Consider the following 13,891-nt stretch of genomic DNA (forward strand, 5'->3'; position numbering starts at 1 on the left):
CATCTGGTGTCTTCCCTGGTTTTCATGATGCTATTTGTTCAATAATGTTAGATAATAAATGTTTGAGTTCTTTCTAGATCCACTGGTCTCTTTTTATACTGCCAAAATTGGATTTTCAAGTTCTGGAAAACAACAAAACTCCCTCGTAGAAATAAGTAACGTAGTCTAAATCGCAGTTGGTATAAACATTAAGCCCTTCTGAAAGTTTGTAATTCATTAAGCCAGAGAAATATATTGTAAAAGAATTTAAAACAAATAGAAAATCTAAGCGTTTCCTGACTTGCAACCAAAATGCTCGCTACTTATGTGGAACTGAATTAATGCACAGATGAACAACCTCCAACTACCAATTAAGTGATTTCAGAAGGCTAACGATTGCACTAGATTTTATCTACTGGTGTCAGAGTAAAGAAAGCTGATTATAAATGCATGCCACACTTTTCAGAGTTTAGAGGGCAAGGGGGAAGGAAATTGTTTATTTCCTTCATCTTCATTTTGTTCTGCAGGTCAAAATAGCAGTAGACAATTTAGTCCAGATAAAATACAAGTGACTATTTTCAAAAATAAATACAAAGAGCAGTTTCCTATTTATGCAGCTGTGACTAGTGCTGGTGCACAAGTGCAGACGTGCAAACTGGGCAACAACAGCTGAATGTGGGACAGGCCTGCATGCTATCCGGCAGAAAGTAACGGTACTTTTATGGAAACGCCTCACTGACCCCCAACCAGCAGCCAGTAGGGTCTGTTCAGACCGTGGTCACACCTCACCGATAGTCTCGCAGCGCTGACTTCACTGGTTTGAGTTTTTATCTACAAAGAGGATTTTTGAATCAAAACTTGAGGACTAAAACACAACCAGAAGGTAAGACTTTCTTTTTTGTTATTTAAAAACACAATTGCCCTTCTCTTGTATCTCTTCACATGAAATAACTGACTTTTTCTTTGGACATAGAATTGTGTTGAGTTATCTTTTCTAAGCATATCAAAGTGAAAATTAAAACACAATAAGTAGAGGAGTGGCAAAATTATAAAAATGTGTACACTGAGCAGCATTTTATCTAACAGGTTTGTTCATGAGTGTCTGGAAAAGTTAGCTGTTTCCAGCCTGTTACAAGTCCACCGCGTTTTGGTGAATTGCACTTTTTCTTCACATGCACTCACTGCAAGGTCCACAGAAAGCTCTAAGCTACGGTAGTGATAACACTTGAATCTTTCCGTGTAACATGTGTCAAACTCATTTATTTTCGTCATGAATTCTTGTGCCAGCTGTGTACAAAAATAGGACAGCACCTGCTGAAACTAAAGTTTTCCAGTTAGCACAATTTTCTTCAGTTAGTGCTGTGCTACTACAAAGATCTTAGACATTTTACTCAGGTTTGTAGATTAGATTTATTGGAAATAAGTACATTTTCCTGTTCAGTCAATAAAATATGTAGACTGATGATAGTTTGGAAGTCGACAGGATATATTATGTAACTATGATTCAGTAAATTTTAGCTCCAGATGACATGTTGCCATACATGCTTTAGGAAAATGACAGGTGATATCCCATATTTATCGTTCTGTGCTCCTGGTGTTCATCCGGTTTGAAAATCAAAGCCTGTTGACTAAACAGAGATCATCATCTGAGCCAGTCAGGCTTTTGAAAATGTCATACAGAAAGAGGCTCTTTTTAAACTTTTATTTTAACAACTCACCCTATTCAGAACAACAGGCTCGGTATATCCAGGTTGAGTCACTTTAGTTTCTCCCTTAACTGTGGTGTTTTCACGTTTGATTGTGTTGATCCTGAACACTCATTTTTGACCATAAGCTGCTCAAAATATTGCAATTTCTGATTTACAGCAAAAAGATTATAAGATATGAATAGAAGGTGTGTGTGGATGCTGACAAACAGTGACTGTTTTACAGTGGGATGAGTAATAGTCCCCTTTGTTCACCAAGTTGTTGAGCTCTGAGTCTGGCCATTTTGTGGAGGGTCCTTAGGGCGACATGTGGGTGCCAGCTTGATCTTTGTCCAACTGCCTATCACTCATTACAAATAGCAATGATCACATGTTCTGGGCACATAAGTGGGATATAAATAGGAGCAAGCAGGCCTTCACTGCACTCTTTCTCAACAGACTGAGGAGCAGAATGGGTGGCTTCACCTCAAATCTGCTTTTAAGTTTACATCAGAAAAACTCAAACTATTAAGGTTGAAAAAATAAAATACTGAAAAAGTTAACTGTGGTGCAAAGTTGCAGTGATAAAAAAAATGCTAATACCAAAGAATGTAATTAATTAAGACTTTGGCCAAAATCTTATGGAAAATACATCACTTCATTTGTTTTCATTAGCAGCAACCGACACAAGCAGAAGGGAAATTATTGCTTTTTGGTTTGTTTTTTATTGAATGTATTAAATATATGGGACAATTGAAAATTTAAGGCACTTTAAAAAGACAAACAGTTTCAGTTCGTACCTAATAATTTCGAATCCAGTTTGGCTCAAATGAATCCAGATCCACCATAATCCAATCATACAGTTAGTTTCAGATTTTATTGCTGTTTTTGGTCTAATTCAATCTCTGATTTAAATAGTTATTCAATATCAATCAGTAGAAAGGGATTTATCAGGGCAAAATGGCAGCAGCATGGTCAATAGCTTTGTTCAGATAAAAACAGAAGAATCAGTTCTGGCTCAGGCCAGGAGTACTTTCTATGGAAATAAAAAAGCAGCCGCTCCGTTATTGACTTTGTCAAGTGCAGAGCTACAGAGAGATAGAGGCATAAAGATAGAACAACTTTTTATTAAAGGAAATAAATGGAGAGCATAATTGTTTATTCCAATGATCTACCTGTACTACTGCAATTTAAGTGTCATAAAATGTTTCCATTTATATTGCTAATTTGATTGTGGCCAACTCTCCCCTTGGTTTGCAGCTTCAGTTACAACAAATTCTGTTTGTCAACTTGTCATCGTGGCACAAACATGACTGAGGTGGCACAGGTTGCAGCTGTTGACACTCATGATGATAAAGATGATAGAAACGACAACGAGCACGGGATGAGCGCCGAAGAAGACTCGGAGGAGGAAATGAGACAGGAAGAGAACGATGAGACGCTTAGCGATGCTGAGGAGAGGAGTGAGAGGACACCACAGAGCAAAGGCAGAGAAACTAACAGAGTCAAAGACAAAACAAGTGAGGAGGCTGAGACAACACAATTGAATGGAGAGGAGAGCAAAGAAAGTGAGAAAGACGACGCTGTCAATGGTGTTTCGGACAGTAAAGATCAAGTGCAGGAAACAGACAATTCACAGAACATGTCCGATCTGGCTTTTAAGAAAGAGGTAAGACACTGGAGCTGGACAAGCAAGATTGTGTTATTATATAAGCTTAAAACCTGACTCGCAACATTTTATAATTCCCATACAAACTGTAGAAGCTGCTGAGGACCAGAAGACCAGTGGCCAGGAGCTATRTGCCAAAGCTGAACAAAGAAAAAGGAGATGTGACAAACAAGTTTGAGGCCATGCAGAAAGCCAGAGAGGAGCGCAGCCGGCAGAGGAACAGGGACGAACAGCAGAAGAGGAAGGATCAATACGTCAAGGAGAGGGAGTGGAATCGCAGAAAGCAGCAGGTCAAAGAGAGACAAACGGCACTAACCTCCGACTGTGAGCTGCATGGCATGATGGGGCATGATGGAGGTGACGAAGCTGCCAGTCTGAGTGAGGATCTTTAACCCAGAGGCGATGTAGCTCCAAACACACTGCCTCAATACTAATGGTCACTTTTATAACCAATTTTAGTTTTATGATTTTTCAGCCTTGGTTTGTTTTGGTTTTCATTTAAAGTTATATTAATGTGCACTGAATCATAAACTAAACACTAGTTTTATTGACATGTACTAATCAACTCACTTAACTGGAACAAATTATTATTTTACAAATTAGGTAATTTATTTAAGTTCAATTTTGCTGACGTAAATGGAGCAAAATCACAATATTTTTCATCTTGGAGCTTTTACTTAATTTTTTTTTATGTTAGATCACATCAGATCATGTAATATTAGAATAACTAGCTGTTCAATAAGTTAAACCTAGACTGTATCTAAATGTTTAAATCCAGGAAATTTAGATTTTTCTTTAAATTTGTTCTAAATCTGTAGAAAGTCTGCATTTATTTTATTTTTCAAAAAATAAGAAATCTTTAATACTAAAGAACTTAAGTCAAATGTGTATAATGTCTATTCAGAAATAATTAGTGAGAAATTCACCCAACCCTTATTGAATTTAATTTCTTTTATTTGTTATTTTTGTGTGTTTTCTGGTTATCTGAAGCTTGTCAGAGGAATTAACACAGTTTATTGTGAACATTTTCATATGTTTTAAAAGTGCAGCCTTGTATTCATCTGAAAGGCATCTTATTGTGATTTATTATTTCTGTCTTTCATTCCATTCATGGTTTAGTTTAAATCCTTATTCCTACCTTACATTTAGGCCTTTAGTGATCAATTTCAATTGAGTTCAGGAAGATGCTCGGATATAGATATCGATCTAAATACAACGTTTTTATAATACAGAAATAAATCTCTCCCTTATCAGGTAAAGAAAAGGCCACTCAACACCCAGTAAGCATCCATGTTTGGTTTGAAGCAGAAATATATGTACATTTATTGTTAATGCACATTATATTTTCATGCATTTTATAATCAATAGATGAGAATGAGTGGTGTTTAGATGCAAATTATTTTAATTACATAGGAAACCTCCCAATTAACATAACATTTAAAAAAATAGAATAAAAAAATATTAAATTTTGCTCAATAACAAATAAATAGGATTTTGATTTTCAACTCAGTTTTAGTGAGAAAACATAAAACCAAAGATCCAGAATTTCAGAGTACACCAGTTTTCTTCTAGTCTGCAGGAAATAAAACAAAGGCAGTGATACGATGTTATGTGAGTGGATTAGTGTTGATAAGCAGACACAACAACCTTCCTGCAGACCGTTGTGCCAGAGTCTGCCAGGGTTGGACACCTACGCTCATCCCCTATCTGTGCAGCTACACTGCAGGCCAATCAGAGGCCCACCAGCTSGCCACATGACCCTGTTATTAACAGGGATTTGGCCCTAGTTCTTGCTGGGACCAGTATGGCTCCTTAGTGGCAGAGGAGATGATCCCAGCTAAACCTTAACCTCACCACTCTCTCTCTCTGATCTACCACAGATAAAAGAACTACTTGCTTCCAGTGATGAGGAAGAGGAGGTAAAAACGAAAAAGGTGGAAAAGTCCTACGTCCCCAAAATCACAGGTAAGGCACATAAAGAGATGCAGCTATTAATAGGAATATGGCGGAGAAGTGGATAGGCTGAAGGCTTATGTTTTCCTGCGCCATTTATCCAGGTAGTGTGAAGGGGAAGTTTGCAGTAATGGAGAAACAAAGACAAGAAGAGGAGAGGAAGAGGATGGAGGAGGAGAGGAAGAAGAGAGAGGCCCAGGACAACATGGAGAAAGCCAAAATCAAGAAGGAACTGGCTCAGAAAGCTGCTGAGGTCAGTGATTTCAGGGTTAACTGGTTGCAAAGAGTCTCATATCTTACTGAGAAGCATGGCGGCCCGAGTGAGTGGTTCAGTCCTGCCTTTATGGCGACAATGGAGTACTTTCCTCTGTAATGACGGAGGTAATCCTCTGCTGCCACTTGGAATAGCTATTTTAAGTGGCTTTTGAGATGAGAACAGTTGGCAGGGGTCAAATATAGGTCTGAAACCCAACGGTAGCATTGTTGACATGTGAAGACCGTGTACTGACAGAGTGTTTAGTGTGTCTCATTGAACAATTTTAGGTAAATGATTGAACGATTTCCAATTGTTGTGCACAGAAAAAAATAACACGAGCCTTTCTGTTAAGTTCTCAGGAAAGGGTTATGTAAGCATTCTTGTGCCAAACAGGTAATCACAGGCAATTACCTGCTATCTCAGCGCCCTAGTTCTGCTTCAGTGCAGTGTGAGTGACATTAACAGAACTGAAATGAATAACAGAAGGAAAACTCAGTCAGGACGCTGTTAATGAGAGATAATCAAGATAATAAGTTTACTTTATGGACTGCTACATACTACATCTTAAAACTGACTTAATATTGTCAGCTGGCTATTTTACCGGCAGAATTACAATCCTAGTAGGAGATCAACTTGGAAGTCTCTTACAAATGGTTGGTTGAGGTAAAGTTACTGCATGCAAAAGTTTAGCAGGTAGTCTTCACTTTAAATGAATGCTTTAAATCTAAGAAAGGCAGGTCTGTAACCTGTAACCCATGTCTCAGGGTACCACTATCCCTTCACTTTTATCTCCTCTCTCTCTTGATTCAAGTAGAAGCTAAGACATTCCACTAAGAAACTGGAAACACATTTGCAAAGCTGATCTGGAATCAGTTCTGACTGAGTCCCTGCACATGAACAGACATTGCACAACATGCCTATATAAATTATGTAAACACCATCGTGCAATATAAAATTATTGGCATACATTATTCTTCTATGTTTGTTAAAAGAGGAAAATACAACAGCAAATTTTGTGCCCTGTATAACTTCTTTCTGTCTTAAATGCAATAATTTACAAGACTATTGTTTTGATAATATATTACACTGATTACATCATATTGTACTGTCTCATATTTCATCACAGTGTTGTATTTGCACTACGGCATAYTTCATAATATTGCCTTTTGGCCAGAACTCCCTTGAAAAAGATGTTTTTAATTTCAATGAGATTTTATCCTGGTAAAATAAAGGTTAAATGTTTTTTTTTTTTTTTTTAAAGAAATCAGTTTAAGTTGCATCATATTTTGCAGAGTTTATAACATCATATTGTCTAGCAGGGCACATCATTGTATATATTGGATCGTGCTGTATGCCTTACCTTATTGTATGTTATGTATGTTTTTTTGTTTACACTTGTTATCATCTTATATGTTTGCAATGTACTTTAAAAAGTAATGCAAGTTTTTCTAATTTTTTAAATGTTCATCTTGTTTGTTGAGAAAACATCAAATCTATACACAAAACACATTCAACATCATACTCAACTCAACAAATTTCCACTTATATTGGAACATGTTTAAATTAGAAAATATATATTTTTGGTATTGATATTATTAATGTGCCCTGCGACAGACTGGCGACCTGTCCAGGGTGACCCCGCCTCTCGCCCGGCACGCCAGCTGCAGATGGGCACCAGCAATCCTCCCGACCCCACTAAGGGACAAGGGTGCAGGAAAATGGATGGATGGATGGATATTATTAATGTTTTTTGTTAGCAGTCATACTAAATGCAACCTATCAAGACTCCTCAAACTAGACATTGGAGTAATCATCGGGCCAGTAAAATAAAATGTAAACTGGGAAAACATTTATGAATTTGAGTGTATTTGTGAGCTCATCTCCTTGCCCCTAGTTTTCCAAGTTTGCCCCAAAAGGACATCGGTTTTTAAAGACTAAAAATATTCAGTCTTTCTCTTTAAACCGTAGGGGTAAAGCTACACGTGATTGGCAAATGTTAAGAAATGCAATTCGCCCTTAAATTTAACATTTTGTTAAAATTTACTAGAACAGAATAAAAATGTCTAGTTCAAAGAGCTTTCAGTTTTCTTGAAATGAAATCAGTTTTGAACTCTTCCTGCATCAACAAATGAAGTAAAGCTAAATCATATAGATTATAAATTAATGTACAGTGAATATCATGTCAAAATGTAAAATTAGTGTCCATGCTGATTCAAAATTCATGATTTTTAGCACTTGCTTTACAACTTTTACTCACAACTTATTTTTACTGAACTATTTTCTTTGAGTTTCACAAGATTCAATCCAGAAGGAACTAGAAGTGAGCTGCTGGGTGCAGACAGCCCAGGCCTGCCAACTGTTTCCCACACATCCTAGTTTCTATATTTGCTGTAGACTTCCATCCTGTGACAGATTTAGACTTGGCTATCTTGAACTCACACCCCTCACCCTCATAATGACCCACTGCAAATGGTGACAGTAGCCCTGCAGAGTGTCCCACTCTCACAGCCCAAACCTCACAATAMATTTTTATGTATTTCACAGGAAGGAGATGACACAATCCTGATACGTGTGGTTCCAGCAAAGCAGTCAAGACCTCCAGGCAAAATCAAGATGAACTTTGAGGACATTGAGAAAAGCCGAGAGGAGGAGCTGAAGAAAAAGGTAGAGGAGGAGAAGAAGAGACGGTATGATGAAAACAGACGCTCCTTCAGGGAAGCCAAGCGGCGCTCTATTGTTCAACAGGAGGTAAAAAAAAACTTTTTAAAGCTGCTTTTACAGCCTCACTGTGAYAGTGTACATAAGGATATTCTTTATTTGAAAAAGGACGAAGAAGAAAAACCTTCAGAGAAGGTGTCGGTGACTCCTGGAAAGCTGAAGCTGACATTTGAGGAGCTGGAAAAGGAAAGGCAGGAGCAGCGGAGGAAGCAAGCTGAAGACGAAGCCAAACAACGCCTGCTGGAGGAGAAGAAGGCTTTTCAGGAGGCCAAACAGGGAATGGTAAACAAAATACTTCAATTATACAAACAAATGCAACATGTTTTTAATTTAATGTACATGTTCACATAGCTAAAACCTGAACTTTAGCGCCACTTGCAGCAATTAAAGTTCTTAAAACAATCAAAATTAAAGTTATGATTGTGTTTAGCAAACCTAAAAGATTACATCTAATTAGGACGAAGATGAAGACATCAGTCAGGAGGATCTGGAGGACAAAGAGGAGATTCGTCCTGGAAAACTGAGGCTGAGCTTCGAGGAGCTGGAGAGACAAAGAGTTGAAGAGGAGCGCAAGAGATCAGAGGAGGAGGCCAAGAGACGCATGGAGGAGGAGAGAAGAGCTTTTGCTGAAGCGAGGAAAAGCATGGTCAATATTGTTTTCATTTTTGCTAAAAAAAAAAAAAAATGTGTATTAATATGTGCATGGTTTTCAAATCTGTCCTGCAAAGAAATCTGACAGGCTATCTTCAAAAATTGTTTCTGAGGAAACATCCCCAGAATTTGCAGGCTTTTTTGGCGATTGTAATAAATTGTGGGTAAAACAGGAAATATTTAACTGAAGCGTAGTTATTATGTCTGAAAGGACTTATCAAAAATAAAAGGTTTAGTTAGTAACACAAAACTAACATCGGTAGAATAAATCCACAGAACAGCCCCACAAAAAAGGAAATAGTACCAGGGGAAAAATTCAGGGGAATGATAGAAGAAGTAGATTATTTACAGACATTACCAAAGCTCCTTAAACTTGCATTGTATTCTTTTCTCAGCTGATAGATGAAGATGATGAAGTGCTGATGGCCTTGCTGAACCTAGAGGGAAGCAAACCTGGGAAAATATGCGCCAGCTTCGAGGACTTAGAGCGGCAGAGACGTGAGGAGGAGCAGAGGAAAGCAGAGGAGGAGGCCAAGAGGAGGCTGGAGGAGGAGAAGAGGCTCTTTGCCGAAGCTCGCAAGAGCATGGTGAGCCAAATGACACAGTGATCAAATTTTACAGCACGTGTGTGTTGGGCTGGTTACTAATATGTCTTAGATCAGTTGTTGTTCAGCCTTCCACTTACACAAGTTTACATAAGCATATCATTGGTATGAAAGTCATAATAATTTTGGCCTTTGAATTATGCTTCTGAGACTGTTTTCTATGCTGATTTTTCTATTAATATCAAATACAAAATCATACAAAACAGCTAAAATATTTAAAAATGTGTTTTTGATATTTTGTTTTGCTAAACAGGCTTTAGCAGGCTGCAGAGAAATTAACGTTTTTGTCACTATCAGTACAGTTATGGCAAAATCACAACTGTTTCCTATTATGGAGCTGATGATCAAATAAAATCCACTCATTTTCAAGGGTCATGACGCCTGAAACTTACAAACTAAAGAACACTTTACCCGCTGAAAGGCAAGGTGGTGGTAGCATCATGCTGAAGGTATGCTTTCCTGCAAGGCATGATGGCACATTTGAGAAATTGATCAAAATGATGCTGTATTATAATTTTGTCCATAATGAAAGAAAAACAATAACAGTGCAAATACATTACTAAAACCTCCAAATGATTAAGACTTTCATAACTGATATATGTAAACTTTTGGCCTTTATACATGTTCTCTATATTATTCTAATGGGCTCAAATGATATGTCTGTACTGCTGTTACCATGTCCAACTCATCTCTTTAAGAGCCCTATCCTGGATCAGGAAAAATCTGCATATGGAGATGAAACAGTAAGGTTTTTTATTTTTAGTTTAACCTTATCATTACTTTTGAAAGAATACAATAGAGTCAAATTTAAATCTGGACTTTCATGCAGAATAATAACAGGATGCATGCTGACTCTAAATGCATAGTGGGAATGGATTTACCTTGTTACGTTACGTTACGTTACGTTACGTTACGTTACGTTACGTTACGTTACGTTACGTTACGTTACGTTACGTTACGTTACGTTACGTTACGTTACCTGATATTCTTTTAGTTGCTGGAAGACGACGAGGTGATGGTGAAGAGTGAGTCTCAGGAGGCTCTGCACCCCAGAAAATTGGAGATCAACTTTGAGGAGCTCCTAAAAGAAAAGGAAGAGGCTGAGAGGAGACGCAAAGCTGAGGAGCGCAAAAAGAAACTGGAGCAGGAAAAGCAGGAATTTGAGCAGCTCAGAAAAGAGATGGGAGAGGTTTGTCTTTAAATTTTAGAGTCCTGTGTAAACCCACATTTGTTTTCGATGCCTCTTCACTTAGAGTTTGAATTAATTTGCTAGACCTCATCCAAACAAATGTCTGTGAATATGACACTGATATTCTTTGTTTGAATTTTGGACTGTGGCTCTAAACTTTCGTGACATAACACTTAATTTGTGGTGATATTTCACAGGAAGAAATAAACGAAAGCTCAGACGTCATAAGCACAGAATATGAAGAACTGACAAAACTCAAGAAAACTGGCTCCATTAAGGCCAAAAACCTCAAGTCCAAATTTGAGAAAATCAAGCAGCTGACAGAGGAGGAGATCCAGAAAAAGATCGAGATGGAACGAGAGCGGAGGAAGGCCATTGATGACGAAATTAAACAGAGAGAAGCTGAAAGGGCCCAGGAGGTAAAAGGACTGAAATGTTAACTGAAGAATCTATCTTTTTTCTGCAGAACATAGTTTGCGCCGACGGATAAGGAACCTTGAAAACCTAAAATAATCCTAGATATCTTACTGTGAAAATATGAATGAGTCTTCTATTGCAAACAAGTTTTTGTGTCAAAAGACGAAAATTGTTTTCAAAAGCTAATACATCAAAAAGCAAAATATAGTAGTTAAATTAACTGAAAAATAATTCAGACGCATGCACCTGAAATCCTACATATATCCACTGTATAAAATGACACACAACCATTTAGGTAATTTAATTTCTATTTGTGAAATGCCAGAAAAATGTTTATTCAAATTCAGAGGCTTTCAAACTAAGATCACAACGCTTTTAAATAATTCGGTCATAGAAACGTCCAGCAGTCAGGAGGTCGGTTCTACTTATCTCAGAGATTCACTGGATTTGTTAAGAAACACGTGTATCAACAAGACCATGGGAAGCTGGTAAGATAATTTCATCCACAGTGAAAAACACCGATGTACCAACAAGAGAAGAAAGGCCCAGTCTTAGAGGAAAGAGCATCATATTGAAATATTGTATATTGAAGTAACATGGAAGTTAAGGTGTTTAAGCAAGTTGGACTTCCAAATGAACAATGACCATGTCTTTTTACACTGCGTTTTTAGAAATCTTGTTTGAACCTATCATATGCCCTATGCATTTCAGGACGAGGAGGAGGAAGAAAGAGAAGCAACTTCGGTGAGATCCGACGACCTACCGTTCAAACAGAAGGTGGACATGCGGGCCCGGTTCGAACAAATGGCTAAGGCCAGAGAGGAAGAAGAACGGAGGAGGATAGAGGAGCAGAAGCTGCAGAGGATGCAGTTTGAACAACAAGAAATTGATGCCGCGCTGCAAAAAGTACCTCACAAATTAGAACTAGGCTCACTTGGGCTTCACTTGACGCCTGCAAGAGAACTTGACTGTTTTTGTCTGCTTGCAGAAGAAGGAGGATGACGGCGAGGATGAAGGCAGCATCATCAACGGATCTGCAGCCTATGAAGATGAGGAAGATCACGCGAGGTCAGGTGCGCCATGGTTTAAGAAGCCCCTCAAAAACCAGTCGGTGGTGGATTCTGAGCCAGTTCGGTTCACCGTTAAGATCACCGGAGAGCCAAAGCCAGAGGTCACCTGGTGGTTTGAGGGAGAGATGCTCCAGGACTGTGAGGATTATCAGTATATCGAAAGAGGAGAGACGTACTGCCTCTACCTGCCGGAGACCTTCCCGGAGGATGAGGGGGAGTACATGTGCAAGGCTGTGAACAGCAGGGGCACAGCAGCAAGTACCTGCATTCTCACAATAGAAAGTAAGACCACTCTGGTGTGACTGCATGCCTGCATGGTGATCTTTCTCTGGAATTTACCTCACTTTACAAAGTGGATTGCATGCTTCTCTTGTTCAGGAACTCGGGCTGAAAAACAAACTTTCATAGCATTTCTTCTGTTTCTGTCTTGCAGCTTATGACTACTGAAGCCCCTCCCTGTTGTTTTTCAATGTAAAACATCATCCACTGTGGTCAAATGGTAGAGGGACGGACAGTATGCTTGGCATTCCTAAGACAAGGATACACAGCACATGCGCGCACACACACAAGAAATTATGTTGTTTACGTATGGCTCAATGAAAAATGCTGCCCACCCTGTAGGGAGTTTGGATTATACCTGTGCCAAAACAGACAGATTCCTGTTTCAACACCAGGGGTCGCATTGTGCTTCAAATGTGTTATTGCTGCAAAATCTCAGCAATGTTAATCAGTTCAAAATGCTGTTGATCTACATTGTAAATATCACACTTTTATGGTCCATAAACAGCTAACAAGACTAACCGGATCTCACAACCAGAGGCAACACTTATCAAGGTACGACTGCAACGGTCACATTTTGCAGGAAATAAGTTCATGTGTTCATCCTAATTTTTATATGCAGAATCTGACAAAAATAATTGATTGTTGATTATTTTTCATGCACCCACCCGATTTTCTCTAAATTCTTGATTCAGATGTCATTGTTTATTTGTCAAGAACAATCTTTTATTGTTTGATAATTAATGAAAACTAGGCTAGCCTGATGATTTGTCTTATTATATTATAAATAGAGAACAAGTTTTAATAAAATTGAAGACAAAAAATGCATCTTTTTGATGTCTTTTGATGAATGATTGAAACCGTTAATGTGTGTAGTTTCTATCACTATATGTTTTTATAATGATATTGTAAATGATAAATAATAATGGTTTAGTCACTTGAAATCATGACCTCAACTCTTAGCTGAGTATAAGCATTTTTACAGAGTCAGTTTGTATGAGAATTATAAATGGTACAAGGACAATACAATTAGCATAAAAAGTCCAGTTTTTTTCTCTCTCATCTTTAGCAATATTACTAAAAGGCGTATGCTTTTTCATTGTCATTTTTGGTATTAAGGTGAAAAGAATCTGAGGATCCCATATTTACAAATTAATCCAACTTTGGGAACTACAGCCTTAGGTTATATGTATATTTCTTCCACATTTAAGAATAACAATTCTGCAGCGTAAAGGTCAATTTTAACCTAATAAAGCTCTGGAAAATATTGTGACACACATTTACCAAAGACAAACAGCTTTTTGATTGTTTATAATAAAGCTAAACGTTATCCTTTCATGTTTTACTTGTATTTTTTGGATATTACTGAACCTAAGGAAGAGGATTAGGGGCCACTGCAAAAAAAAAAAAAAAAGTAAAT

The 13,891-nt window shown here is 37.9% G+C and overlaps 1 protein-coding gene across 3 annotated transcripts; it reads left to right on the forward strand.

Moving 5' to 3' along the window:
- The first annotated feature begins 721 nt into the window (after positions 1-721).
- On the forward strand, positions 722-13,801 carry nexn (nexilin (F actin binding protein)). Of its 3 annotated transcripts, XM_017304200.1 has the most exons (15): positions 722-862; positions 2,925-3,333; positions 3,426-3,623; positions 5,214-5,298; positions 5,391-5,539; positions 8,087-8,290; positions 8,369-8,542; positions 8,718-8,906; positions 9,307-9,498; positions 10,215-10,259; positions 10,511-10,705; positions 10,903-11,124; positions 11,834-12,028; positions 12,111-12,474; positions 12,626-13,801. In XM_017304200.1, the coding sequence occupies exons 2-15, from the start codon at positions 2,974-2,976 to the stop codon at positions 12,637-12,639; spliced, it is 2,586 nt and encodes an 861-aa protein (XP_017159689.1). In that variant the 5' UTR covers positions 722-862; positions 2,925-2,973; the 3' UTR covers positions 12,640-13,801. The 3 variants fall into 3 exon arrangements, with proteins under 3 accessions (XP_017159689.1, XP_017159688.1, XP_008406210.1); XM_017304199.1 differs by having other exon boundaries at positions 12,111-13,801; XM_008407988.2 differs by lacking the exon at positions 10,215-10,259 and having other exon boundaries at positions 12,111-13,801.
- Positions 13,802-13,891: the final 90 nt, after the last annotated feature.

This window comes from Poecilia reticulata, linkage group LG4 (genome assembly GCF_000633615.1).
Source record: "Poecilia reticulata strain Guanapo linkage group LG4, Guppy_female_1.0+MT, whole genome shotgun sequence".
Taxonomy (NCBI): Eukaryota; Metazoa; Chordata; class Actinopteri; order Cyprinodontiformes; family Poeciliidae; genus Poecilia; species Poecilia reticulata.